Genomic DNA, 26,834 nt, shown 5'->3' with positions numbered 1-26,834 from the left:
ATGTATATACCTAGTTTACACATACGATATAAGTCACTTCCTCACAATAATAATGAAATAGTTATTAGCAAGCACTATCGTCCTTGAGATCATAAGTTTTTTAATCGAGCCTGCGATATAATAGATTACACACACGTGTGGTTACTTAAAGTGCTACATTAAGTAACCAGTGGACAGCTCAGTCCGCTATGGTGATTGATGTGACGTGTGCGTGTGTGCGTAGACGGCAGCGCGGCGGGCCCAGGCGCGCCCGAGGCCACGCTGACGTCGGTGGAGGGGGAGGCGGTGTCGGTGTCGCTGTCGGCGGCCGGGCCGGGACTGTGGCGCGCCACCTACACGCCGCGCCGGCCCGGCGACCACCAGCTGCGTGTGGTGTGGGCCGGCCGACTCGTTAAAGGTAACCCCACCCCATACATGATACGTAGATTATATGTTATTTCTCTGTATAAGTAACTGACGAGTTAATCTGAGAACTTCGGGGTGGTAGATTTAAATGTCTTTTTAGTTTTCATTATAACTTATTTTAATAGAGTAAATAAAAATTACTTATTAATATATTAACCTTGACGCTATTTTTATTCAATTTAACTATATTATTATAATAAATAATATTCGAAAATATTTATGCCGTAAAAAGTCATCATCATCAAATTAAATTTGAAAAACATATCTATGCTAATAAATGAGAAACGTTTTTTTTTTGCAATGCCTGACTAAAAAATCTAGTAGTCGCCCTTATCCGTTGCCTGAAAACGTTTCGCGAGTTGACTTAAATTCGGCGCTTATTTTACAATTTTGTTTCAGGCTGCCCTTTAACAGTAAAAGTAATGGCCGGTTCGGAGAGCGGAGACGCGTCGCGAGTCGTTTGCTCCGGCGCCGGCCTCGCAGGGGGAGTGGTCGGTAGAGAGATACGGTCGTGGATAGACACGAGACGCGCTGGTCCCGGGGAGTTGACTGCGCATTGCACTGGACCCAACAAGGTAAATAATTCTCTATAACAATAGCCACCGCGCTGTGCGCAGAATTTTTAATAGAAAACTCATATTCGAGATGAGATAGAAAAAAATTAAGGCTTTTGGGACCTGCAGCTTTATAAGCTAGACAAAATATGTCGCAATCCCATAGACTGTTTAATATTTGTATATTTTATTAATAATAAGTGCCAGTAATTATAGTATGGTTGGACGAAAATGTGTTGTCGGCGTTTATTTAACCTGACGTCTGCGTAGGTGGCTTACTGCGAGCTGTACGAGCACGGCGACGGCACGTTCACGTTGAACGTGAAGCCGGCGGAGGCGGGTCGGCACGTGCTCAGCGTGCAGTTCGCGGGCGAGCACGTGCCCGGGTCGCCCTTCGTGCTCAAGGTCGCCGGTGCGCCTGACCCCTCTAAGGTTAGTTCACTTGCAGAGTTTCATTTGAGCGTACACAATCCATGTCAGACGGATTATTGTTTTAATATCTCACTAGGTTGAACTACAAGATAAGTACATACTTATATTAATAAAAAAATAAATAAATATAATTACGGGGCCTCTAAACACTGAAATTTTTATACTAATTATTTGAAAGCAAATGATGTCTTGAAAGCTGAGATGGCCCAGTGGTAAGAACGCGTGAATCTTAACCGATGATCGTGGGTTCAAACCCGGGCAAGCACCACTGAATTTTCATGTGCTTAATTTGTGATTAAATTCATCTCGTGCGATACGGTGAAGGAAAACATCGTGAGGAAACCTGCATGTGTCTCATTTCACTGAAATTCTGCCACCCTTGTGTTCGACCAACACGCATTGAAGCAGCGTAGTGGAATAAACTCCATACCTTCTCCTCAAAAAGGGAGAGGAGGCCTTAGCCCAGCAGTGGGATATTCACAGGCTGTTACTTTACTTTTTTTTTAAATGATGTCTATCTTCAGGTCCGAGTGTACGGGCCGGGCGTGGAGCCGGGCGTGCTGGCTACGTTCCAGTCGCGCTTCCTGTGCGACACGCGCGGCGCGGGCGCGGGGCAGCTCACGGTGCGCGTGCGCGGGCCCAAGGGCGCCTTCCGGGTCGAAATGCAGCGCGAGAGCCAAAAGGACCGCACTATATTATGCAAGGTATACCACTATCATTTATCGACTCATTTATGTTTCATGTATTATATTTAAGTTTAAAGAATTTATTTCGCAAAGAAAAAAAAAAGAATTACAGAAATTCACTTACATGTGAAAGTTACAAACTAATATAAAAATCTAAGCGTACAGTGTTACAAAAATTCATAAGAAAGAAGGTAGATGCAGAAATTTTTTCTTCTCGATCGACGAGCTTGTTAAACAGAATTTTTTAAAATTATTGTTTCATCATTTATATATATTTATTGTACTATGTTGTTTGTTATATAAAATCTTAGACGTCTTTTGAAACTTGCCATAAATGTGGGCTCTTTAATGTCTCTCGGTAACCCGTTGTACATCTTAGCTCCCTCGAAAGTAATATTTTTTTTTCCGTAATTAGTTCTAGGGATGCGCAAGGCAAATCTGTGTTACGCAATTGAATTCTTTGTATAGCTGATTTTGTTTTAAAATTTAAATTTGTGTGGATTTCTTTATTCAATATTTTTCGTACTAATATGCACATTTTATAGGCATATGTTTGAGCGATATTTACTATTTTAGTATTTTTATAAATTTTTTCAGATGATGTTAGGGAGTTGTAGTTAAATAACACTTTAATCAATTTATTTTGAGCGGTTTGTATTTTCTTAAGGTGTACTTTCGCCGCAGTCCCCCAGATCTCAATTAAGTAATCGATATGTGGTTTCACCAATGAGTTATATATTAGATATTTTACTTTTCGCGGTAAACATCGCGCTACACCACGAAGAGCTCCGGTCAAGGATGATAATTTTGATGATTTTTTGGATTTGTGGTTCCCATGTCAGCTTATTGTCGAGTATCAAACCAAGATATTTTTCCGACGTCTTTTTATTTATTTGTAGGCTTTTATCTTCTTGTTTTTTGCAGTAAATATTACATAATTTGTTTTTTCTATATTAATAGTCAGCAAATTACGTTTAAACCATATATCAAGAAGTTGTAGGTCGTTCTGAACGTCGTTGATAATGTCAGTAATAGAGGAACCATAATAGAAAAGACTAGAGTCGTCGGCGTAGAGAGCCAAATCTCCTTTTAACCCAATATCTTGTATATCGTTGATATATATTAGGAATAGTAGAGGTCCCAAAATGGAACCTTGAGGTACGCCGTAGAGAATGGGTCTTGGACTACTTTGTTTGTCATTTATTTTCACAATTTGGTGACGATTATTTAAGTAAGATTTTAACACCTCAAGGGCCTTTCCAGTTACGCCTATATTAGATAATTTCTGCAGTAGTATATCATGGCTCACTGTATCGAATGCTTTTCTGAGATCAATAAAAGACCTAATACTATCTTTTTTTTGTCAATATTGGTTTTAATTCGGGTGATGAGGTCAATTGTGGCTGAAAGAGTGTTTGAGTGTTGTCGAAAACCATATTGCCTTTGAGATAAAATTTTATTACGGGTTAGAAATGTGTACAAACTATTATAGATTGACTTTTCATAGACTTTTGAAAGAACAGGTAGAACAGAAATGGGTCGGTAGTTACCTGGATCTAATTTACTTCCTGATTTATATATAGGTGTCACCTTCGCTGTCTTTAAATTATCTTTTTAATGTATGCAAATATTATCTAAATATTTGCATACATTTCTAATCGAAACTGTCATATTAATTCAACATATACTTTGAACATTAATATAATTACCAAACACTAAAAAACAAAAATATAGAGGATATTTTATGATATCCTGTTATTAATAGTAAAAAGTTTGATTCGGGATTTTAGTATTTAGATCCATTAATTTATAAATCTCCTACGAGTCTTTGTTTGACAATAATTTTTCGGGATATTATGGCGATGTTTATGATTCCATTTTGCAAGATAATATAAATATAATCATCAAGATTTATATATTTATATAATAATGTGTTTTTAATTTTAATGTACATTATTGTTCCAGTTTTCACCCACCGAGCCCGGCGATTACCGAGTTGAAGTAAGATGGGCGGGACGACACGTGCCCGGCTCACCCTTCCCCGTCATGATCTTCGACACGCAAGAAGAACTACGTCGATACCTACAAGCTACCGCAAACCCTCAATAATGAACCGACAACACGCACACCTAACCCACGAATCATAACGTAGAAGAGAATAAACATTCAGTGTTACCAATGTAAAAAATAAAACCGAAAATTGCCTTATTTGAAAATTAAATTTTAATAAAAACAATTAAAAAGGACCGAAATAATTTCGTAATAATTAACAGTGATGAATTATTTTTGTACTAATAACAGTTACACTGTATGACAGTTAAAGTAATTTTGTATAATCTGTTGCTTATGTGCATTTTTTAAATATTAATTCTGAAAATCATCCGTGATAGTTAGTACGAGTCATAAAGAACCTTATATCTAATGTAGTTAGGATTAAAATAGGTTGTACACGGGAATTCATTCAACGGTAACGTATGTATGCTAACGATCGTAATTGATACAAATAATTACTAACATATTTTCATATTTATTGCAAGTCAAAGATTATTATTTAATATTATTTTCATTATATTTAGTTAAAGAATGTGACGTAGATAAATATATATCTATATATGTATACGATATATTACGCCTAAAATTAGCTCTTTGGTATATACAATTTGGTAAATTTAATTTTTATACAATTATAACTGGTTCTAGTGATAATTTACATGAACTTCGAATCTCAAAAATGAAATATTTTCCGTCCCTTTCTAATTGCAATTGTAATAAATTACTCAATGCACTAACACATTAGGAAGTACATTCCAATAAATAAAATCATAGGAAGCATAATAAAATTGTTTATTTGTTAATATTTATTAATAAAGACTTAGATATAGGCGCCATCATTTAACTTTTGTAACTAACGAGTCTTTGTTTCTTGTTATAATTGCCTGGTATCTATTAAAGTTAGATTTGAATTACACTTGAGGAAATTACATTCATATTGCTGTCTCTTTCATTGAAATGATATTTAATGACGCAAGAAAGAGACAATGTGACGTAAAAATACATTATGTATGAAGTGTAATTGAAATCTGACTCCTAGTGACCGGGTGAACGCTAAGGGTAACTAATTGTTAATAAATTGAACATTATTAATTTGTTGTTTTTTTTTTAAATCTATTTAGAAGGTTTCTAAATCGTTAAATGATTTATATAATTAAGTTAAGTAGTTACCCATTTTGATTGCATTGAGATGGAATTACATGAGACTTATCCAAAAATTGTTGGCTCAAAACCGCGCAAAAACAAATGAGATTTTTATTATATAATTTGTATTCATAATACATCTTACACTCGGCGTTGAAGGGAAACATCAAACTGAAAGCAGTCACGTCTGTGTTGGTGTTTACTAACTACAAACCTCAAACGGAGAAAAGACAAGCCCAGCTGTGGGACACTTACTGACTGTTCATTTTTACCCATTTACTGGTGGTAGGGCTTTGTGCAGACTCGTCTGGGTAGGTACCACCCACTCATCAGATATTCTACCGCAAAACAGCAGTACTTGTTATTGTTGTGTTCCTGTTTGAAGGGTGAGTGAGCCAGTGTAATTACAGGCACAAGGGACATAAAATTTTAGTTCCCAAGGTTGGTGGCGCATTGGCTATATAAGCGATGGTTAACATTTCTTACAATGCCAATGTCTAAGGGCGTTTGGCGACCACTTACCATCAGGTGGCCCATATGCTCGTCCGCCTTCCTATTCTATAAAAAATAAAAAAAATAAAAATTAAAACGGTTTAATATCAAACATATGAAAATTGTTCAATATAATATAGGAGTGGTATATCAAAAGTAACAATATTGTATTTTCAAACTTCGATTACCTAAAAAACATTCTTCATCTCAATTTTATGCAAAAAAAAACATTGCCTTTTTTAAAATTAACACAATTCTAAGCTAATTATATCTTTTAAACTAGACACGTAAATTCAAAAAAAAAGGTGTAATATAATTATGGCATTAAGATAAAACGAGGTACGAAAATAACTTATTTATTCCACGTTTACATACATAATATAGAATACGTACGTAATTTAAAACATATCACGAATCCGGTAAGTCATGTTCAGGCAGTTTTTGCATAAGTTATAAAACGTCACATATTTAAACAAAGGAATAAGTAAAGAATATAAACAACAAAAAAGAACGCTTAACATTAAACAAAAAAAAAACAAAGCTTAGCCTAATTTGAATTTAATAAATTTATCACGTACTTCATGATACTTAATCTACATTTTAATGTTTTTAATCTTTGTTTTGATTTAATGAAACCTCTTTAAGGACAAATAGGTAATGCAGACAGAAAAATATGTATATGTACGTACCAATTATGAAAAAAAATAAATATTTCATAAAAAAATATAAATAAAATTTTGTTTTAAGTAAAAGGTAAGAAGGATGATAATTATAACAAATTATTTAAATATAATCTTATGTTGTAATGTCTGCTGTGATATGTCCCGAATTGGTTTTGAAAGGTAGATACTTGTACATTTCTATACTGGGTTTGTAAACCAACACTGATTTTTAATTGTACCGTTTGCGACTGCAACGAATAGGGACGTTTTTTTTTAAATATAAATTTAAAACATTATTATATCGAATGTAATAAATTAATTAAACTAAATTAGGTCTGTATCTAAATGTAATACTGCGTCGATCGGGGTAAGAAACTCGGGAGTTACCGGCTATTTGAGATCGCAAAGCGTCTAAACTCTGCCACAACTGCTGCATCTGTCCGTGAATTATCACCTCCAGACGCTGAATCGAACTATGAAGTTCTCCTGAAAACCAAAGTTATATCAGCAAAGTATAGGTTGCATATTTATATACAACTGCGAAAGTCATAATATGCTATTATAAATATAGTTGTTTTTTAAAAGCACCCTATCAAAGCCTAAGCTTGTGATAGGAGTATAAATCAGGCTTATTCTAAAGCCATGTACGCACATACTAACAAATTGTCGAAAGATCATCGAACACTACGTAAAAAAACATGTTCCTCAAACACATTCTTGGAGATGTTATTTATGGACCGTGTTCAGAAAACTCTGATAAACGTTGCGTAACAAAAATATCGTACATAGTTCGCAGGGATTCTGGCTACTTCACTATCGTCTTTTAATGGTCTTTGCTAATTTGTGTTTATACGTATAAACCAAATATTTGTATTCAATGTTCGTACTCAACTCTTTTACATAGGCGATCCATATAGGTAACATTGAGCCGGGATGAACCAGTGGCTTAAGCGCATGAATGTTAACCCGGATATCACGCTACTGAGTTTTCATGTGCTTAATTCGTGTTTATAATTCATCTTATGTGAGGCGATGAAAAAAATTTCGTGAAGTAACATGTGTCGGATGAAATTCTGACACATATTGTGTATCCACGATCTTGCATTGGAGCAACGCTGTGCAATAAGCTCCAAACTCCATACAATGATGCACGAATAATAAATTATGATAAAAATGCATACTTGACGTAACGACTCCATGTAAACGTCTCGTTATAGTTGCATTAGCCGTTGCGTTAATCTCTTGTGTCTTGACAGAGCACATCGCACGCGCCTCTTCTCGTGGACCACTGCCGTGATATGTTGCGTTACGAATTTCTATGAAAGGCTGCTTGGGGTGTTCAGGTTCTGTACTAACTGCATATTGAGGTCCGCGAGCTATAAAATACGAACATACATAAAAAGTTAGGTATATCGGCATCTTAATGTTAGGTCTAAGTGACTATATGTGTTTTCACTTTATATTTCAACGCCCTCTTTGATTTGCTTTGCTTTATTTATTTTAATGTACAACCGATCCCTTTTTATTGAATGTAAATCGAATGATTTTGAAACGTTTGTTGTTAGAACAACAAAAATAATAACATTAATATCAGATGTTGCTACAAGCCGTTTAATTCATCAAGTACATACATGTACTTTGCATATCAATTGAATTTATTTAAATTAGGGCCTTAAATATATACAAATAAAAATTAAAAAAAGCTAGTACTGTACAAATCATGAACGCGTGAAATGGTTGCAAGAATGCTAGCAGTATTTCCTCTTTGAATCGCTATTCCGATCATCTGGACGAAAAACGAACCAGTCCTCTTGTCACCAGTAAACGCAATAAGACGAAGTGTTTAATAAAAAAAATACAATGAATTAACCTTATTTTTGTAACACGAATACTATCCGGATACTTGACTATTTATAAACAATATGATATAGCTAGCTCGCAGCCATAAAAAAATTAGCACATTCATTCATTCATTCATTCAGGAAGAACATGAACACTTAGCGAACAAATAGTTTCATTAATAAACCAGTGTCGAAATGATTAAAGACGTCAACTCTCATTTGTTTTTTAAATTACGTTTTACAAATATTTAAATTAACTTCTCTCATCTCCTTTGATCGCGAATGAAATATTGTTAATGGTGATGGAGAAACATAAAACTTTATTATTAGAAACCCTTTATTCGACCTCACACACATAAAAACTTACGTAAATGAGAGTTATATTATTGTATGTTTTCATTTCATTAATTCAGATGTTAATTCAAATGGAAAATATGAGGTGAAAAATATATTATGCATTCCACTCTTAGAAACGATCATAATTCCGATTCACTACCTAACAAAAATATATTAAATATTATCATTTACTTTATGTAAATCAGTATAATCAAAGGTATCCTGTCAGTACATAGAATGTTGTTGGGTTAAACCAAACAATAAATATGTTACAACTTTTAGTTGTACGTATATTATATTTATTAAAAAAATTATGTACGACCTACAAATTTTAAACATTTGAACTTTTGAAAACACTATGAAAAAGAAATGGTTTTCATTAGATATTATTATTAAAAATATAAAAAAATCAAACAAATTACTTACAGTAAATATTTGCGGGTGCTGTTTTAATAGAAACCATCACAGAAATTATTACCAATAACACAAGTTTCCACATTTTAATAAATTTCAATTAATACGTTTATATTTTAAATATCGTAATCGGGTTTTGTTTATTTGGCGCAAATGAAAATACTTTTTCTAAGACGATATTTTTAAATGATTAATTCTATTTTTTTCGAGTGCTACAGTGCGCGATCGTCCATTTCTGTGCCTGAACTAATGTACCTGTGAGGATCGTCTACGAATTCATATATAACGTAGACAATTCTACGCTTCGTAACCATTAAGCCTTTTGCGAATACTCAATGCTACAAAGTAATATATCATTGTTAGGTAATAAATTACTACTAAATGTGTCAGCAATTTGTAAGTGTAAAATTTTAATTGAAATCGAATTTGAAAAAGACTATATATATACGAGCGATATACGATACGATATACGAGCGTATATTTTTGACATTAATAATTGTTTTTAAAAATATTTGTTTCTACACGAACACGATCCTAATGAAATATTTCTTGGTGGTACCTGGGTAGGTACCACAAAGAAATATTTCATTTATTTTATCATATTCATTTATTTTACCGTCAAACAGAAATTCTTCGTATTGAGTTCTGGTTGGAATGGTAAGTGAGCCATTGTAACTACAGGCGCAAGGAACATAACATCTTAGTTGTAGGTTGATCACGTATTGGTGATGTAAGAAATGCTTAATATTTCTTATGACGCCAATGTCTATGGGTAGTGGTGATCACTATCAGGTGGCCTATCTGTCCGGCCGCCTTCATATATTATTAAAAAACCGAGCGACTGATATATTAGGTCCTTACATATGAAATTAGCGTTTTGTCGTACTGACCACTTTGATCTGAAATATCTCCTCTTTGGTTAAGATTTCCAAATTCAAATTTATAAATTCATTTAGCTGGTACATTTGAGTTTTGGAAACATTCATTTGTTTTTTCCTCATTAATTTTTCTTTGGCGTCGCTTATTACCACACAATGGAAAGCATGAAATATGGGTATATTTCATGCTTTCCATTGTGTGGTATAAAGGATTAATGATGTGTACGGCGCTGGTGTCGCAAAAGATTGCACGGTACGTTTTTGGTTTCAACGTTTTCGTTCTGGAAATTTCGACCTTCAGAACCAAACCCGTGGACGGCCGAAGACCAAAGTGGAAAATGAAGAATTAAAGGCTATTGTGGAAGCGGATCCATCACAAAGCACTTCAGAGATAGCTGCAGGCTTCGGGGTAAGTGATAAAACTGTATTAATCCACTTGAAACAAATCGAGAAAGTAAAAAAACCTAAACGATGGGTATCTCATGAATTGAGTGAATCGGACTTGCAAACACGCGTCGACTGCTGTGTTACTTTGCTCAACGTGAATCATTACTTGTGATGAAAAGTGGATACTGTACGATAATCGGAAGCGCTCGTCGCAATAGCTGAACCCTGGAGACCCATGGACAAATAAATTGCTTTATTACCAAGTAAATTTTATTTATATAAAATTAGTTTTTACAGTTTGTTTTTTGGTTCCATAGTTTAAGAGATAATTTAAAATATCAAATACGCGAGACCATTTTATTAATGTAAATGTAAATAATTTTAATCGATCACAAGTAAAAATATTTATCGTCCAACGAAGTGGGCACGGGTCAGCTAGTATACTAGTAAAGTTCATTATACTTTTCCAGTCGCTTAAGAAATCAAAGTACAATTTTTTAACACAGCGATTACAAATAAAGCTGTCGTCCCGCGCCATTGTTGCTTTTTAACTGCTTTAAGTCTCTTTTACTCTAGTCTGCCGGAATCGTTGAACATTGTAAAAATAACAGACTTAGAATTTCAGGATGTTAAAGTTACTTGTTTGGAAGTGTAACCATTTTCAATTGAAGCTGCAGCTCGCGTTACTTGAGTTCGCAAATATAACAACTTAAGTTATTTGACAACTAACAAAAACAACATTGGTGCTGAATAATAATTATTCAAAAAATAATCATAACAAACCAAAAATAAAAAAAGATATTAATTTGAAATCTTTTAACACTTCAACCTTTTACTTTTATATAGGGCTACATAAATTATTCTTTAAAATAAATTATCCCAAGAAGCAACAGAAAACAGATACGGTGTGAATGAATATCAGCGCCAGACGCTTATTTAACTATAGGTATCAAATAATTACATGAACTGTTATTTGAATAATTCGCATTGAATATAATTGAGTAACAATGCAAAATTTTTATACTTACAAAGTGAAAAAAAACTTGAAAAGTTATAATATGTACGTACATATTTTATGTACTTTTCTATATTTCAATAACATTTATCATCAGAACGTATTGAAAGTATATTAATTTAATACATTGTTATGTCGCAAAGGTAAAGCTTGAAAATTTGTGTAACAAAAAACAATTTTGGTTATAAAACTAAATGGTTAAAAGAGCAACAGTATTACAGTATACAGCATATAGTATTTTCCAGGCTTAAAGTGTGTGTGTTCCAGGCTTAGGTGCTTGGAAATTTTTAAGCCTGTAACATACAACTACCATACGTTGTGTTAACTGATGATACTAAACAAAAATTCGTTATTAATCCATAGGCATAGCAATCTTACTCACATACAGCCCCTGTCTTACCATATATACTAAAATAATCCCATAAACAATTACTATATTTATTAATTAATTGGAACTATTCCTAACACAAGAGAATTAAGACAATTAATTTAAATATATAAAAAATATATATGGACCCGAATGAAACTTAAAAATTATAAATGTATTATTTGGAGATCATGCGATAAAAAACTAACCTTCGGGAATATGATAAATTATCACAAATGTTCCTTCATATTAGTAGTCATTTAATTATTTCTGAGGCTTCCTTTCGTCACGCTCTATTTGAGTGTTCAGATGTTGACCTATTTCCATAGCGTAAAATCAATCTGTTTTGATACTCAAATACAGATGTCGACTTTGTATAACTTTAAAAAGTAATTTATTTCGCAAAAACATACATGTTTATAGCGTTTCAATACTTTGTTTATATTAAAAACGGCGAAGATTTCGATCGCGAATTCGGCCTAATAGTCTAAAGTACCTATACCTACTGTCTTATAGCTTCAAGACATTAAACTTTTACATCTCATAAATTCCTGTTTTAAGCCAGCAATAAAGCGCTTGGTATAGAAACAATGCAGATTTAATACACATATAAATATTTTATTAATAATAAAATGTCCTCCTGACCGATTTTCGGCCACGGTAAGCAATCTCAAAGACTAGACATTTGCATAAAAGATGTTATAGTGTGCAAATGTGGGCAATTCCAATACGACAGAGATCAGGCGCTCACGACCTATTTAACGGGCTTTCCGGAGCATGAGAATGTAAGACAGCTAACTTCAAAACTCCAGCCTAATACTAAGATTTCTTTGACCGAGAACCCAATAACTATTTGGCCCTACCCGGAATTTGAAGGTGCCGAATAATAAAGATACAATAAATATCGTTCTTGAAAAATAAAAGAACAGTTCGAAAAGTTTTTATAAAACATCATAAACAAATTAAATTAAGTTATAATATACAATAATAAGAACATAATGTTTATAATTTATTTTTATGATATCTGCCTGGTCTTGCTTTACTTTATGACAACTGACCAGATGCTTGTGACTCACACATTATTGCATAACATTTTAGATCATTAATGAAATTTTAACACAATGGAACGGTCTCGCCGAAAGAGCGAAGGACCATTCATGGTTATCAAGCGTCAAGATAGGAACGTCGATATGCCAACAACTTGGATTTAGTCCGTTGCTCAGCGAAATTGTGTCAAGGATTTAAATACCATACAGCTCACGGAAGCCATTGTGATCCCACATCTTTTATGACCATGGGAAATTAATTCAATTAAAACGCATTGCACAATAAGTTTCATGGAGCTTAGGCAGGAGATTTATTGCAGCAATGCAACCAAATATTTGACAATACGTACAAAGCGTTTATTCTATCGTCTACTTGATGTGTATGCTAATTGAGAGCTTTGTTATTTCCTATAAATACTTATCAATTCCTAAACAGACATTAACTATAAGTACGTATTATACACTAACAGCACGAATACACAATAACAGAAAACAAAGAACTGATTACCAAATGAAGTATCTAACTACTGTATTAAAAAGTGTGACGTAAAATGAAAAAAATATCACATATCACTTATAAGATATTTACATACCTACGAACGAATTCAATGATTCCAAATCTTATCCTTGCGAGAAAACCTTTGCCCAGCTTTGGGACCCATGCGCGGTGTTCTTTTTTACATATATATGTAACTTTAGAAGATCGTAAATTTCCTTTCGCTATTTTCTCACACCGAGATGATTTACCAGAATAGCTTCAGGTACTTGAAAACACAAAATTCAAACTTAAGCTGATGGTAAATGCGTTATATCCGCTAGTATTTTCATTTTGGGAAATATATAAATAACGTATAATCGAACGGCTCTGGCAATAAAAAAATGGGTATATATCGTAATCATAACATAATAAAACTGAAGCGGTAATTTAGTTAAAAAAAGTAGAGATGAATTGCATACTCATTTGATTTCATCTTTTTTGACATGAAATTAGGATTGTTATAGCGATCAATACTTGAAATAAAAAATAATATAATATCTTAAGATAGGTACGCTTAGTCCAATCGAACAAAGCCGCGGGCTTGACAGACTATCGTAAATAAAGAATCCCAACTAAATTAGACCAGATAAGAAAATCCTGCTTTCGAAACCGTTTGATGATAACGCCAACTATTAGTTAATCAATTAATTCATGGCCAAGCTTACTTCATAGTTCGTATATAATCCTAAGAGTACACAGTTAAATATAGTACAAACAGCCAACGGCTCGCAGTCATGAAAATCGTTTACCTAATTCTTAGTATAACTGCATTTGGAAATACAGAAGGTACGTCTGTTTAATCATAAAACACTTTTTCGTTAATCAAAGACATTCACATACATTCATTGTGCTACATTTTGTGTATTGATATCTAAACTTAAATAATAATATTTGCATCAGTTAAAGCGCACATTCATCGTTTAATTTAAGACTTTAAATAATATTAGATTCACATGTAATTCACGCTTCTCACGTCTATAGTCTAAATTTAAATGAATGAAATTACTAAGTGCAGTTACTTATAAAATAGAAAACTTCTCCTAAACGCGCCGCATCTTATGAAAATTTTGTGTATATTGGTTTAGTTTTTTTTTTATTTATTAAAATAGAAGATTTTTACAAGCTTTTATGTAACGTCACCTGTTTATTTAGATAAGTCTGTGGTACAATTAATATTGTAACTACTTGTAATACGAACGTTAGTAAAAGCATGTTTTAATAAGTTTTTTAATGTTATAAGAAGATCAATATTTTCTCACTTACGACTTACCAATGTAAAATGCAAATGACCAACTGGCTTCTCAATTTGGGCTATGACGAGACTGAATTATTACTAAAACGATTTATATAACATTGACCTAACTTATTTTTCCTTCCTACCTCATCCCTTCCTTATTGTACACTTTACAAATATTTTTAGTATAGATGTATATATGTATATATTATATTTTGTTAAATTAAATGATATTTGATTGTTATTTTTGCAATGAACAAATAATAAATAAATGTGAAGTCGGATTGGAGGGCGTTAATAGCTACGACACAGTATTATACTATTGCAGTTACTATTGTATATATTGTTTAAGATATGTATAATTTGTTCAAAATAAATTAATAAATAAAAATAAATGTTAACTTTTTTATTACAGATGTATTTCAACCAAGTCAAGAAATAAATAGCAATGCAATAATACGTCAACTTTTCGAGATGCTAAAATATTCCATTAAGAATGGTTATATTGAGAATGATATTCCAATATATTTAGATCCATTTGAATTTGACAACAAAGAGTTTCAAATTTCTTTACCAAATAAAATACTGAGGTTTGTTAATTATTTATATCATATTAATTAACACCCAAATCTTTACGTGAGTTTTTTTGTCGAATTGACTGTTTGCTTTGACCCAAATAGCGTTACGAGCTCTTGAACTTAAGGGCTCAGAATACGTACCGAAGATTGTGGGTTCCAACCGGGCCGAGAACTAAAAAAATTTCATGTGCTCAATTTGAGTTTTTTATTCATCTCGTGTTCAGCGAAAACATCATGAGGAAATATATTATTTACATAATATAGAAAAATATGTCCTCCAGACCGATTTCGGCCACGGCGGCGGTCAAGAGAGATTAGCCAACTACGCAGGAGATATTATAGTGCACAATGTGTGCGCAAACTCAGGTGCACTCTCTATTCCCTAACTCTCATAATCCGATGGGACGGCTACCCGACACGACCGGAAAGAGTTTAGGCGCAACGGCTTTACATGCTATTCGAGGCACGAGAGCGTACACTCTGGTCGTAGAGTCTGGACTCTGAGTGGCTGAGACTGAAAATTTTTTGACAGAAAATCCCAATAACTTTTTATTGGCCCGATGTGGGAATTGAACCCAGGACCTCCGGGTCTGCGGCCTATATAATAATATATATATTTGCATCCAACACATTTTAAAACGTAATTTTTATATTCAAATGATAAGAGAAAAAAGGGCTACTTGATGACATCTTTGTGATAAAATATAATCGTACACATTCATTTGCTTATCACATAAGTTGAATATTAAAGTCGTCTGGTTATGATTATCGGATAATGCACTAAATCTTTTTAATGATTTTTTTTGTTGTGATTTTTTATATGGTCTATGGATATTTTATATGTTATAATTTATAAATGACAGTACCTAACCATCTCTTAAAGACAATATGTTGATCGTTTAAAAATGCGCTATAAATTTTATTCAAATAAATGTTGAAATAGTTTGTTATTGATACGTGCAATGGTAGCGTAGTGAAATAAGCTCCATAGCCTTTTATTGAGAATGATATCAATTTAAGAAATAGGAAATTCTTCGAAGGCCTTTCATGAACTTCTGTTTTCAGCTTAAATGCTGGGTTTAGGAATGGCGTGCTTACTGGATTAGGAAACTTTGACGTACAAAACACAGAATTCATAAAAGAAGAAATTTCTGTCGAATTATCTATAATTTTTCCACTTATCACCTTCCAAGCAGGTATTGTGAGATAAATTAACAAAGTGATTAAATTAATTGATATTACTATACTGCTTGCCTTTTTAATGCCGCCTGCTATTGTTATGCATCTTGAATTTTGCTTTTAGTTTGTACAGTATAAGTTTGATTTATTACCCTCTTTGGTTGGCTAGAAGAGATCATCTTATTGGGATATGTCCGCCTTTGTACACTTTTTCCTTCAAGTTTCCTTGAACGATCGTTTGTGTAACTTTCTATTTGGATATTTTTATTAAATTTATAAAATTTTATAAAATTTATAAACTTTAATAATTCAATTAAAGTTGTATTTTACAGATTACTACAAAATGAAGGGAGCTATTTACGAGATAATACCAATAGCCGGAAAAGGAATATTTGAGTAAGGAATAATTTAATATACTTTGAAATTGAACTGATTCATTTTACACGATATACCAACTAAAGCTACCGATCCCTTACGTGAACACGTGAGAAATATCGGGTTGGGCCAAAAGAATAATATAGGATTTGTCTGAAGATCTAATCAGTAACAGTCTAAAGTTTTTTTTATATTTGTATCTTACACGTGTTGTCCGTGCCTTTGGTGTATCTTATCTTTAATGTATTTTAATATTTCTTTGTTTATTACCAGGCAAAATCACAATCTAAGTTTAAGGATTAAAAAAAATTATCAAAATATGGTATTTATTTGCGATAAAAGAAATGGTTTGCATTTGACATCTTAGAGTCCAGATGACTTCTTCATTGACTCGGAATGTCACCGCCTTGTTAAAAAGTCGTATTATAATCCCTTATCTCGAAGAGCACGTAAAAGCGTTGATCCAGCCTGTTGCTTCGGTCGTTTTGGATTGTAGTTTTATCATATTACGAGAGAGAGGGACTACTCTTATACACGAGTGCACTTATGTTAAAATTATGTTCAGTAAACAAGTATTTACTGAACATAATTTTGTACAATCATTTGTATAACTAAGCCTGCCCACTGAGCAGTTGGCTGAAACTCCTTCAGTAGGTTATTATTATTGATACTGTAAGCAGACAGGTTATTATTTTTAGATAGATAAGATAGGTAAGAATATATCTTTTTTCTATCTAAACTGTAAAAAAACAATTAAATACATATCTTACTGTTCTTTGCGGAAATATAACTTATCATCTATCTGTCTATTATAAGGCAACTATAAAATAGATAAATAAATGTCACATAATTTCCATTATTTAAGTCAGGTGTCTTATGTACAATATAAACATTAGTCATGAATAAGATTCGAACTCATAAGTTGCCTAGAGGTATTTGACCAATGCTCTAATCAATCGTATATATAACTAATTATCTAGAAAATAAAATTATTAGTAATATATTTAAAACTTTATCCGTATTCAATATAGGCTAATTATTCGTAATTTAATAAGGCTACACAGTTTTTTTACGATAAATCGCCACTTCACAATCATTTGGATACCCACATTATCATCGTATCAGATCTTTTGAGTTCTATCATATCAGTTTATTATATTTGAAGTCGGTCGAACATTGTCGAATCATTATTATTTATTTATTACATACTATATCGGGGCCGAGTAGTCCCGGACGGTAGAATAGACAGACTGGGGGCATTTTCGTTAAGTATATTGATTATAGTAATTGTCTACTCCTCGACTCGACTCCTACGACCTCGATTTTTCGTCTGCCTTAAATAGTCGATACAATAAAACATTCCCAGATTGGTATAAGGCAGGCGTAAATTTCTTCGTAATATTATTTTACGCAATGGTTGAAACGCACGACTCCGATTCCAAATAAATGAAATAAAGACAAGTGATGATGACCAAGAAGTATAATCTATCGAATGTTTGCCATTTATTCTTGCCATTAGGGCCACTTTATACGTATAAAATCTAAAGCATTTATCATTTCTTTAAACGACAGCGTAGGGGTTTTTTTTATTACCGTCATTATATAATAATATATTGTTGGATTTTTTCGGAAATCACTCGAAAATCGCTATTTGAAATAAAATAATACGACTTTTTCCTTTTTCCGTAAGACGCAAGTCTTTTAAAAGAGTTCTAAAAATAAACTTGAGCATAATTTTCATACACAGGTTTCAAATCCACAATCTAACACTATCTGGAAAGGTCTACTTGAAACAGTCGCATAACGAGAAGTCTATATTAATTAACAAAATTCTTAATTCTCAATTCAACATACAACAAATTGTCGTAAGTATAACAGACAACAGTATTTTCTATATTATTTTATCGTAAATAACAATTTGGTAGTTTCAGGTAGCCAAATGTTGCTATGCAATAATTTTTGTTACTTTAGTAGGTCAATTAGTTCGAAACTCAGACGTAAAAGGCCGTTGACCTAAGACTTTTCAGGACTTCTACAATCACGTAGTATAATACCGTGTAAATCATTCAACTGACTAATTATAGTCGACGACAATGTCATAAAAACAAATTCTATTTAAAATTGTTTTGTAAATATCGATATGCCTGTATTTATGTATATTACTTTCTTTCATCTATTTTACTACCGTAATCGACAAAACCTTCAAAATGAAAAGTTAATATTATTAATATTAACTTTTAATTTGTAAATTTTCCAAATTTTTACAAATTGATTTATAAATGTTTGTATGTGTGCGTGTATGTATTACAATCATATATACGTATATGACACACGTAGTACACGTATGATTGTAATTGTCTTAAAGATGAATCTTAAAGCAAATGATAAAAATAATTTCTTATACATGTTTAGTACGAGTTAATTGTTAAAATATTAACTTTAAATGTAAATTTTTACATTATATTACTATCGAAGTTATGAAACCACATGTGGTATGAACACAGCTAGCATTTGTACAGTACAGTTGCTAAAAAATATGTGTATTTGTAACTAAACACTTGAACGGTTCGGCAGAGATTAAAATCATTTAATAAACATAGGTTATTTTTTTTAAATATAAATGAAACGAAGAGCCCTTATTGTAGATAGCTTTACAACAACATTTAATATATGTAGTTCTTAATCAACAAAATCCAATTGAAGTCCACAAACAAATTCGCGGGGCGCCGTCTTTAAGCAAATGAGCGATGTAAGAGTACGAATATGTATTATTATGCAATTGTATTTGTACGATTCAAATGCAGTTCATTGTTCACGCTCTATCTCACCTCTCTATTAGCCACAGTTTGTTCAAGATGTCGAATCTATTTTGATTTATTGCCTTATTGTTTTTATTTATTCATCGATTTTCATACGTCAGATTAGTACAATACCAAACAGAATGAAAAATGTATTTTCTAAATGGTGTTGTTTTGAGAAATATTAATATTTAATGCATATATTTATAATTTTTGTTTGAATTAGCTGTTAAAGTTTTTTTCAAAACACACAATATACCGTATAAAATATAAAATTAAATACGATTTACGACAATTATAGTATTTAATATGAAATATTCTGGTATCACTTCAGTATTCATTGAGTAATACTCAACATGCTTTGAAAGTCTACAGTTTCCATCGACATGGAGCGAATGTCATAAAATTATTAATAATAAATCTACACTTACTATTAAATATTTAATTAATATTATAAAGCTGAAGAGTTTGTTCGTTTGTCTGTTTATTTGAACAAGCTAATCACAAGATCGACCATTTTTTTTTTAAATCACATTAAAATAGCCCATTTATGAGATTGGTATACCATTTATGTAATTATAGACTATATATTATGCAAACTTACGATTAATTTAGTAGAGGGATGGTTGAATTTTTTTTTATGTTAAGTATGTAAAATAACATGTTTCTTTTTTTTTACAGTCTCATGTGGATTTCGACAATAATATAGATGATATAGCAAACGCCATTATAGCGGATCATTTAGCGAGCAATATTAATCGCCTCAATCAGTTCCTCATTAAGACATACGGTGAAATTTTCATTAGTTTCTTTAATAATTTTCTCAATAACTTTGACTCGTGGCAAATTTTGGCAACTCTACTTTAGTTTTATTAATAGTGTACTACTCGAAATATATTATTTTACGTGTTTATATTTAGTGTTTTTTTTTTCTTTACCATATGCATAACTGCAATCAATTACAATACCAAACGTTTTATATAACTATAGATAAAAGTTATTGATTGTGAAAGGTGTTTACATAAATATAGAGCTATTTTGTAAATACAAACTCAAATCTTACAGCAAAACACGATGTCAAAAGTGATATGCGACCATCGACTATAATAAAGGATCGACGCATGCGTCATCATATTAATTTTACTGTAATTGATTAAGTGGCTAGATATAAGGCCGCAGATCCCGGGATCCCTGGGTTCAAACCCCAGGCCGGGCTAATAAAAAGTTATTGGGTTTTTCCGTCGAAGAATCTCAGTAGCCCTGAGACTGAAAGTTGGAAGTGTGTACGCCCCCGTACTTATCCTGCGCCTGAACTCTTTTCATTCGTTTCGCTTTGCCGTCCCATCGGATTATAAAAGTGAGGAACCAGATAGTGCAACTGTGTTTGCACACTCACGTGTGTACTATAGCTTTAAATGTCGTATTGGTGTAATTACTCCAGGAGAGTTGTAATAAATAAAAAAATAAAAAATAATAATTTAAAAATACTTTACAGTAGGCAGTAACACCTTAAAAATACTTACGTTTATCTACAAACATCCCAGTAATAAACAGCTGATCAATAATACTGATATCATTGCTATCACAATATTATACGTCTTGATAAATCCCAAATCTAAAATAATAATATAATTTAGGTATAAATACATCTAATTAAATGATAACGAATAGTTTTGATTTTATTATTTGTGTAAAATTAATTAGTCGTTTACTTGCTGAAGCGTAAGGTAAGTTGTGTTAAATAAAAAAATTAAAATTTTTGTTTTCTCCAATATTTTATATTACATGACATCATATATCATACATTAAATATAATTACTTTTTCTTAATTTGTAAATTATATAATACTACTTAAGGCTTACACCGTAAGTGTTCAAATATAACGATATTATTATTATTACTTATTACTGTTGCAATAATGTTATTTATAGAGGAATGTTCGATAATATGGTGATCATAATCAACGGTTCCTACTATCAAAGTGCGAATCACGCATGCTCCTCTATCTCCTTGATTTTTCTCGAAAAATAGCGTTATTGAGACCAAAGTGACTAATAATAAAATATTATATTTCGAATTCAGTAATATATCGACAACTTTTATTGCAGTTTTTTTTTTCTTATTATTTTGTAATTGTTAAGGCAATAATTAAAGTTGATTTTACTTGAGATTTATATATACAAAATATTCAGAAACTTAGAATTGAGTCCAAATATCTCAAAGACTTAAAGGCCGCCTAGCGATGTGTAATTGTAGGGTTACATCCTTACTCCTTGGGCTAAATTGGCTAAGCTAAGCTTAAATACAGGGGAAAAGAGGAATATAAAAGTTACAGTGTATTTTTAAAGCCCATGTACATCTTCAATTGCTTCCAATTGTTAAATCATTGCATTTGTGATAGCTGGTATATATCTGGATTTTCATTTATTTAATTATATCACAGTATACTATATGCTATAATTACATAAAAATATGAAACGTTCCTTAACATTTAAATAATACAAGTAAAAAGTTATATTATTACTTTTGTTACAAATTCAACTTTATTATTCTGACATTTTTATTTATAAAATAAAATTTTAACAAACAAAAAGTTTAAATAGCTATTACTAAATATAAGTCGACTCTAATTAACCTTGAAAATCTATCTACACTCATGCGGATATCATCAAAATCATAACAAGGCCCATTTTTTATCAACAATCAAAAACGTAGTAGTATATCATTTATAATCATTTATTTAATACCTATACTTAAAACGTTAAAGTGAGCAACGAGTACATTATTCCATTTAATTACATATAAATTGTACAAAATGTAAGCATGTCTTAAACTACGAACGCATATTATATCTAAAGAATTATATTTTCACATGAATGCACTTTATACTTTTGAGTCGTGGATGATTTACGTAATAAAAAAAAAACACATTTAGATTAACATAAAATGTTCTAAAAAATGGAGTTAATGTCGGCATTATTATATTTACATTTTTATTCATATAATAGGCCAAACATTATGTAATTTTCTAATCAAATATTATTACGATTTATATTGCTATTTCACTAAAATGTCCGTTTCAGAATGAAATTATTGTTAGTTTTCGCATTATGCGGTTTTGTGGCAGCCGCTCCAAATGTCCAGAAACATGAAGTTATTGTTGTGGGTATGTATTTTACATAAGTTACAGTGTATTTACATAAGTACATATATAAACTAACAATTAATTGGAATTACTAGTCATAGGTCTCAGTGCAAGTTTTTGGTAGGTACCACTGACTTAAATGGTTTTTAATCTACGACTAAGGGTGGTATATTATTATTTATATTTATTAGGTGGTTATGGTATTACCTTTTTATATGTATTTTCTAATAAAAAAAATGTATGAGCCAGTTAAATATTAGGCACAGCAATTTAAATTTGATGATTTCCATTCCATACATATGGAATAACTAAAGCCTGCCATGTTTTGTTGCCAATTTGCTAGTCTCCCTTCCTGATATTGGCCAAAAAATTTTATCCTTTACGTAAATTTAGTTCTTTGACAAAAAGATCGATTGCATTTATTTTTATATAAAAATACCTACTATACAATAATAAAAATAAATTATATTATAATTTTACCATTATAAATAATTATTAATATTTTTTTAGAAAATTCATCAAATGAGATAGAAAATCAGAACTGGATGGTAGATGCACTAATTAATCAACTGATCAACATTATTCGTTCGTTAATTAATAATGGCATCGGAATCATTGGCATACCACCACTAGATCCTCTGACTTTAGACAACTTCCATCTATTAATACCCGCTGGGCTTATCAAGTAAGTACCTTAGCAATAAAGCTATGTTATTTGTTATTTAATTCAGATGCCAAAATAATTAATAATAAGTTTTTCATATTTTCTTACATAACCTTATTTAATAATGCCTTAAACAAACAAAAATTCAACTCATTACATAATTAATAAAATAAATTTTTTTTTGTTGTTGTCCATAATAACTTACGTACTTTCCGCCATTTATTATGAAATCTTTTCTTTATTGGTACGTGTTATATTTAGTTAATTTGTAAAAAAACATAATTTACAATATGGCAGCTGTTCTTCTGTTTACTGGTGTCTGTTTACTGGTGGTAAACATAAAGGAAACAATTATTGTCATGACTTATGTCACTGTCGAAATATTTAGTGCCCGTTGTCAACTGAAGCTAAATGATAATAAGCAAAGAATGGAATTGAGAATATGTCATATTAGATTTCCGATTCCTTATTATGCGATTTCCGATTTCCTTATACTAATGATCAAATTTCGTATATTCTCTGACTATATGACTGTGATGAAATGATGTCTCCATTTGACAAAATTGAAGCCATAAAAACGTTTCTGGTATTTAGTCTTAAATCATCAATAAAAAAGGTTTCAGGACATTCCCATTCAAATTACTATATACTTTTCAACCTGTACTAAAATATTTTTATTTGATTTTAAGTTTAAAGCTTTTTAACACTGTTCACAATACATATATATTAATTTGTAAACTTTGCGCCTTTAATGTTCTGAAATATTTCTCAAAATTAAATTTATCAAAAGTTAGTACTTTTATTTATATAATAAATTGACCACAGATAATAAAGATATTCTAAAGTTAATCCTTTTCTTACATAGCCTAGATTTGCAGTTGAAGAACATCTTCGTAGGCGGCTTAGGCAAATTTGTGGTTCACAAAAGCAAACTCAATCTGAGAGATCTCTCATTCGATGTCGACATTTCTGTACCCCGACTAGATATCAAGGCTGGTATGTACAATATATTATACATATAGTAATTTCCAGGCATTACTGCCCACGTGTGGAGGTAGGCGTTAAGTGTCCTTTTTTGTACCCATGACTAAGTGTATGCAAAATTTCATGATGATCGGTTGAGTACTAACTACAATTTTTTCAATTCAAAAAAATACAAACGCATTAATAAACTTCATATTTCAGGACTATACAATCTAACTGGAGATCTGTTGACCGCAATTCCTATTTACGGAAAAGGAAAAGCCGAGTGAGTTTAGAAAAATATATTTAAATTACGTTTGTCATTTTTATAAAAATAAAGAAAAAAAATACTATTTTTAAACGAATTTTTTATAGGTTTGTAGTCGAGGACTTTAGAATAAAAGCGATATTTTTCTTAAAACAGTCGGATAACGAAAAATCTGTAATAATTGATCGGATTGAAGGAGCAACATTTGAAATCCCGTCTTTTAAGGTACTATTTAGATTTTTTTTATTTATAAATAGTTTCCTTGACTTTTTATTTATTAGCGAGATAAATGTATTCATATACTCTGCCACCCTTACCTTTAAGTGATAGAGACATTTATTACTTTACCAATACGCTGACATTGACATCTAAACTTTTATGAACTTGCGCCCAGCATTACACTGGCCCACTCACTCTCATATAGATTACAAGACATTAGTTAGTTAGACTGTTGAGTTATTACTCATTACGAATCACAAGATAATCAAACATTTTAGACAAGATAATTTATGAACAGAAAATTTATGCGATCTACTATATCTATATATACATATGTATAGTAAATTCAGCTATTATTCACTATTACAATTTCCCAATGTAAAGATACTATCTACTACCGTCCGCGTTAAACTAGTGTGATGGTACATAGTCTAATCGTAAAACCTTTCCTAGTATATGACTTCCTAAGGCAAAGCTTTTCTTTATATCTTTAAATAAAATTATAATCTAATTCCTAGTATATAAAACAATTATTGTATAAAATAAACGTATTTTTTGGTTAATTCTGTTAATATTTCAACAATTTCAGTCCGATTTGGATGGAGTAATCGGTGGAGGTGACATAGACACTATTGTGAACGCGATCGTGGAAGAAGTTCTCGTGGGCTATGTGAATCGCTTCCGTGGTGCCATCTCTAACATTGCGGCCACACTAATTATCGTCATCGGAAATCCAATTTTAGAACTTTTCGATACCTGGCAATTAATCGCTTCACTTCTGCCTCGGCCTTAATTAATATTTACTTGATATTAAATTGAAATTCATAAATTCCTTCTGTTATGATATTATTATTGTATTTTTTTTTTATTTCAGTTCTAACAATAAGAAATTTTAAATTATCGAATTCGAGATTTTTGATTTCATAATTAGAATTTGCTTACATAAATTGATTAATTCTAATAGTTGTGAAAAAAACATAAGAGGTATTTTAAAATAAACATAAAAAAAAACAAAGTAATGTCTATTTTTTATTTTAAACGATTAACACAGATATTTTTCGACACTGAATCATGTTACACATATACCGGGCATGCTTATTGACGGGTGCTAAATCACCACACTTCGCGACACACATTTGAAATATCCAATTGATACCCTTCTGGACATGGGCTCTCTTCCACTGGAGAATCTTCATATTCTATATTTCTTATTATTACATCGTATTCTTGTATTGGCTCATCGAAATCATTGAACACATCTTGTACAATAGATGCGGTAGCACTACTAGGCCTCATTAGTATTAGAAATGTTGTCAAAAAATATAATTTCGTCCACATTTTTGAATTAACAAATTAGAATGATGAGATGCAAATGACTAAATGATTGCGAGCGTTATCGAGGATGCACGAAGGTCAAATGCCTACTTCCGTTTAAATTGCCCACGCGAGTGTCATCCAAAGAAATATGTATTCCAAATGTACATAATATACAATTTTATATACGGGAATTTTAATAAGAGTTTAATTCTTAGTAGTAGGAAAAATATTTGTTATTTATCATCAAATACAAATAAAATAACTAATCAATTAAGGATTTACAAATAGTAAATTGTTATAGAATAAATATAAATAGGATGTACCTGACTTTCTCTGTACCTATTCTTTAATCATTGGGTTAGAGACATGGCGTATTTACCATTGTCTTTGCTTGTATATTGTTTCTTTTTAGTAAGTCAATGTTATACCGATTTGTTGAAAAAATTTAGAACATCTAAACTACTTTTGTTAGATGATTACATTTATAAGCATTTTACTTGAAAATTGATACAGATTTTCTTATACGACACCCAAATTCTCCATCACCTTATTCTATTATATAAGTTAGATTGTATTGTGAACTTGTCACGATATGGTTACGTCTAATATTAGGGGCTGTGGTTTGGTTGTACCAATCATTGGGAGGGTATACCATAATCGCCACGCTTGGCAGACGGATTGGCAATCGCAGTAAGTTGGTCATAGTAATAATAATAATAATAATCCTCCGGACGGATTTCGGCCACGGCGGCTATTCTTAGGACAGATTATCCAACTACGCAGGAGATGTTATAGTATATATATAAAAGATAGTGCACAAGTGTGTGCGCAAACACAGGTGCACTC

At 31.6% G+C, this 26,834-nt stretch overlaps 4 protein-coding genes across 6 annotated transcripts in view; 3 read left to right on the top strand and 1 right to left on the bottom strand.

The window, feature by feature from the left end:
• Window positions 1–5,221, top strand: part of LOC126778456 (filamin-A) — a 96,747-nt gene extending 91,526 nt beyond the window's left edge. For all 3 annotated transcript variants that reach the window (XM_050502031.1, XM_050502022.1, XM_050502039.1), the window contains 5 exons: window positions 224–397; window positions 805–980; window positions 1,230–1,391; window positions 1,916–2,095; window positions 4,043–5,221. In XM_050502031.1, coding sequence (XP_050357988.1) covers window positions 224–397; window positions 805–980; window positions 1,230–1,391; window positions 1,916–2,095; window positions 4,043–4,186 — 836 coding nt within the window. In that variant the 3' untranslated portion in view covers window positions 4,187–5,221. The remainder of the gene's footprint in view (window positions 1–223; window positions 398–804; window positions 981–1,229; window positions 1,392–1,915; window positions 2,096–4,042) is intronic.
• A 1,524-nt stretch (window positions 5,222–6,745) lies between these two features.
• LOC126778904 (uncharacterized) lies at window positions 6,746–9,066 on the bottom strand. Its single transcript, XM_050502662.1, has 3 exons — window positions 9,030–9,066; window positions 7,608–7,802; window positions 6,746–6,912 (listed from the first exon to the last, which is right to left on the bottom strand). The coding sequence occupies exons 1-3, from the start codon at window positions 9,064–9,066 to the stop codon at window positions 6,746–6,748; spliced, it is 399 nt and encodes a 132-aa protein (XP_050358619.1).
• Window positions 9,067–13,990: 4,924 nt separating this feature from the next.
• On the top strand, window positions 13,991–20,279 carry LOC126774862 (uncharacterized). The gene is made up of 6 exons (XM_050496505.1): window positions 13,991–14,034; window positions 14,898–15,072; window positions 16,126–16,256; window positions 16,572–16,635; window positions 18,362–18,479; window positions 20,094–20,279. Exons 2-6 carry the CDS (start codon window positions 14,957–14,959, stop codon window positions 20,277–20,279), a joined length of 615 nt encoding a protein of 204 aa, XP_050352462.1. The 5' UTR covers window positions 13,991–14,034; window positions 14,898–14,956.
• Window positions 20,280–22,496: 2,217 nt separating this feature from the next.
• Window positions 22,497–25,503, top strand: LOC126778823 (uncharacterized). Its single transcript, XM_050502528.1, has 6 exons — window positions 22,497–22,578; window positions 23,068–23,242; window positions 24,087–24,217; window positions 24,407–24,470; window positions 24,560–24,677; window positions 25,261–25,503. Exons 1-6 carry the CDS (start codon window positions 22,497–22,499, stop codon window positions 25,462–25,464), a joined length of 774 nt encoding a protein of 257 aa, XP_050358485.1. The 3' UTR covers window positions 25,465–25,503.
• Window positions 25,504–26,834: the final 1,331 nt, after the last annotated feature.

Source organism: Nymphalis io, chromosome 2 (assembly GCF_905147045.1).
Source record: "Nymphalis io chromosome 2, ilAglIoxx1.1, whole genome shotgun sequence".
In the NCBI taxonomy this organism is placed as follows: domain Eukaryota; kingdom Metazoa; phylum Arthropoda; class Insecta; order Lepidoptera; family Nymphalidae; genus Nymphalis; species Nymphalis io.
The sequence above is the reverse complement of the archived record's forward strand: the minus strand, read 5'-3'. Positions and strand labels throughout refer to the sequence as shown.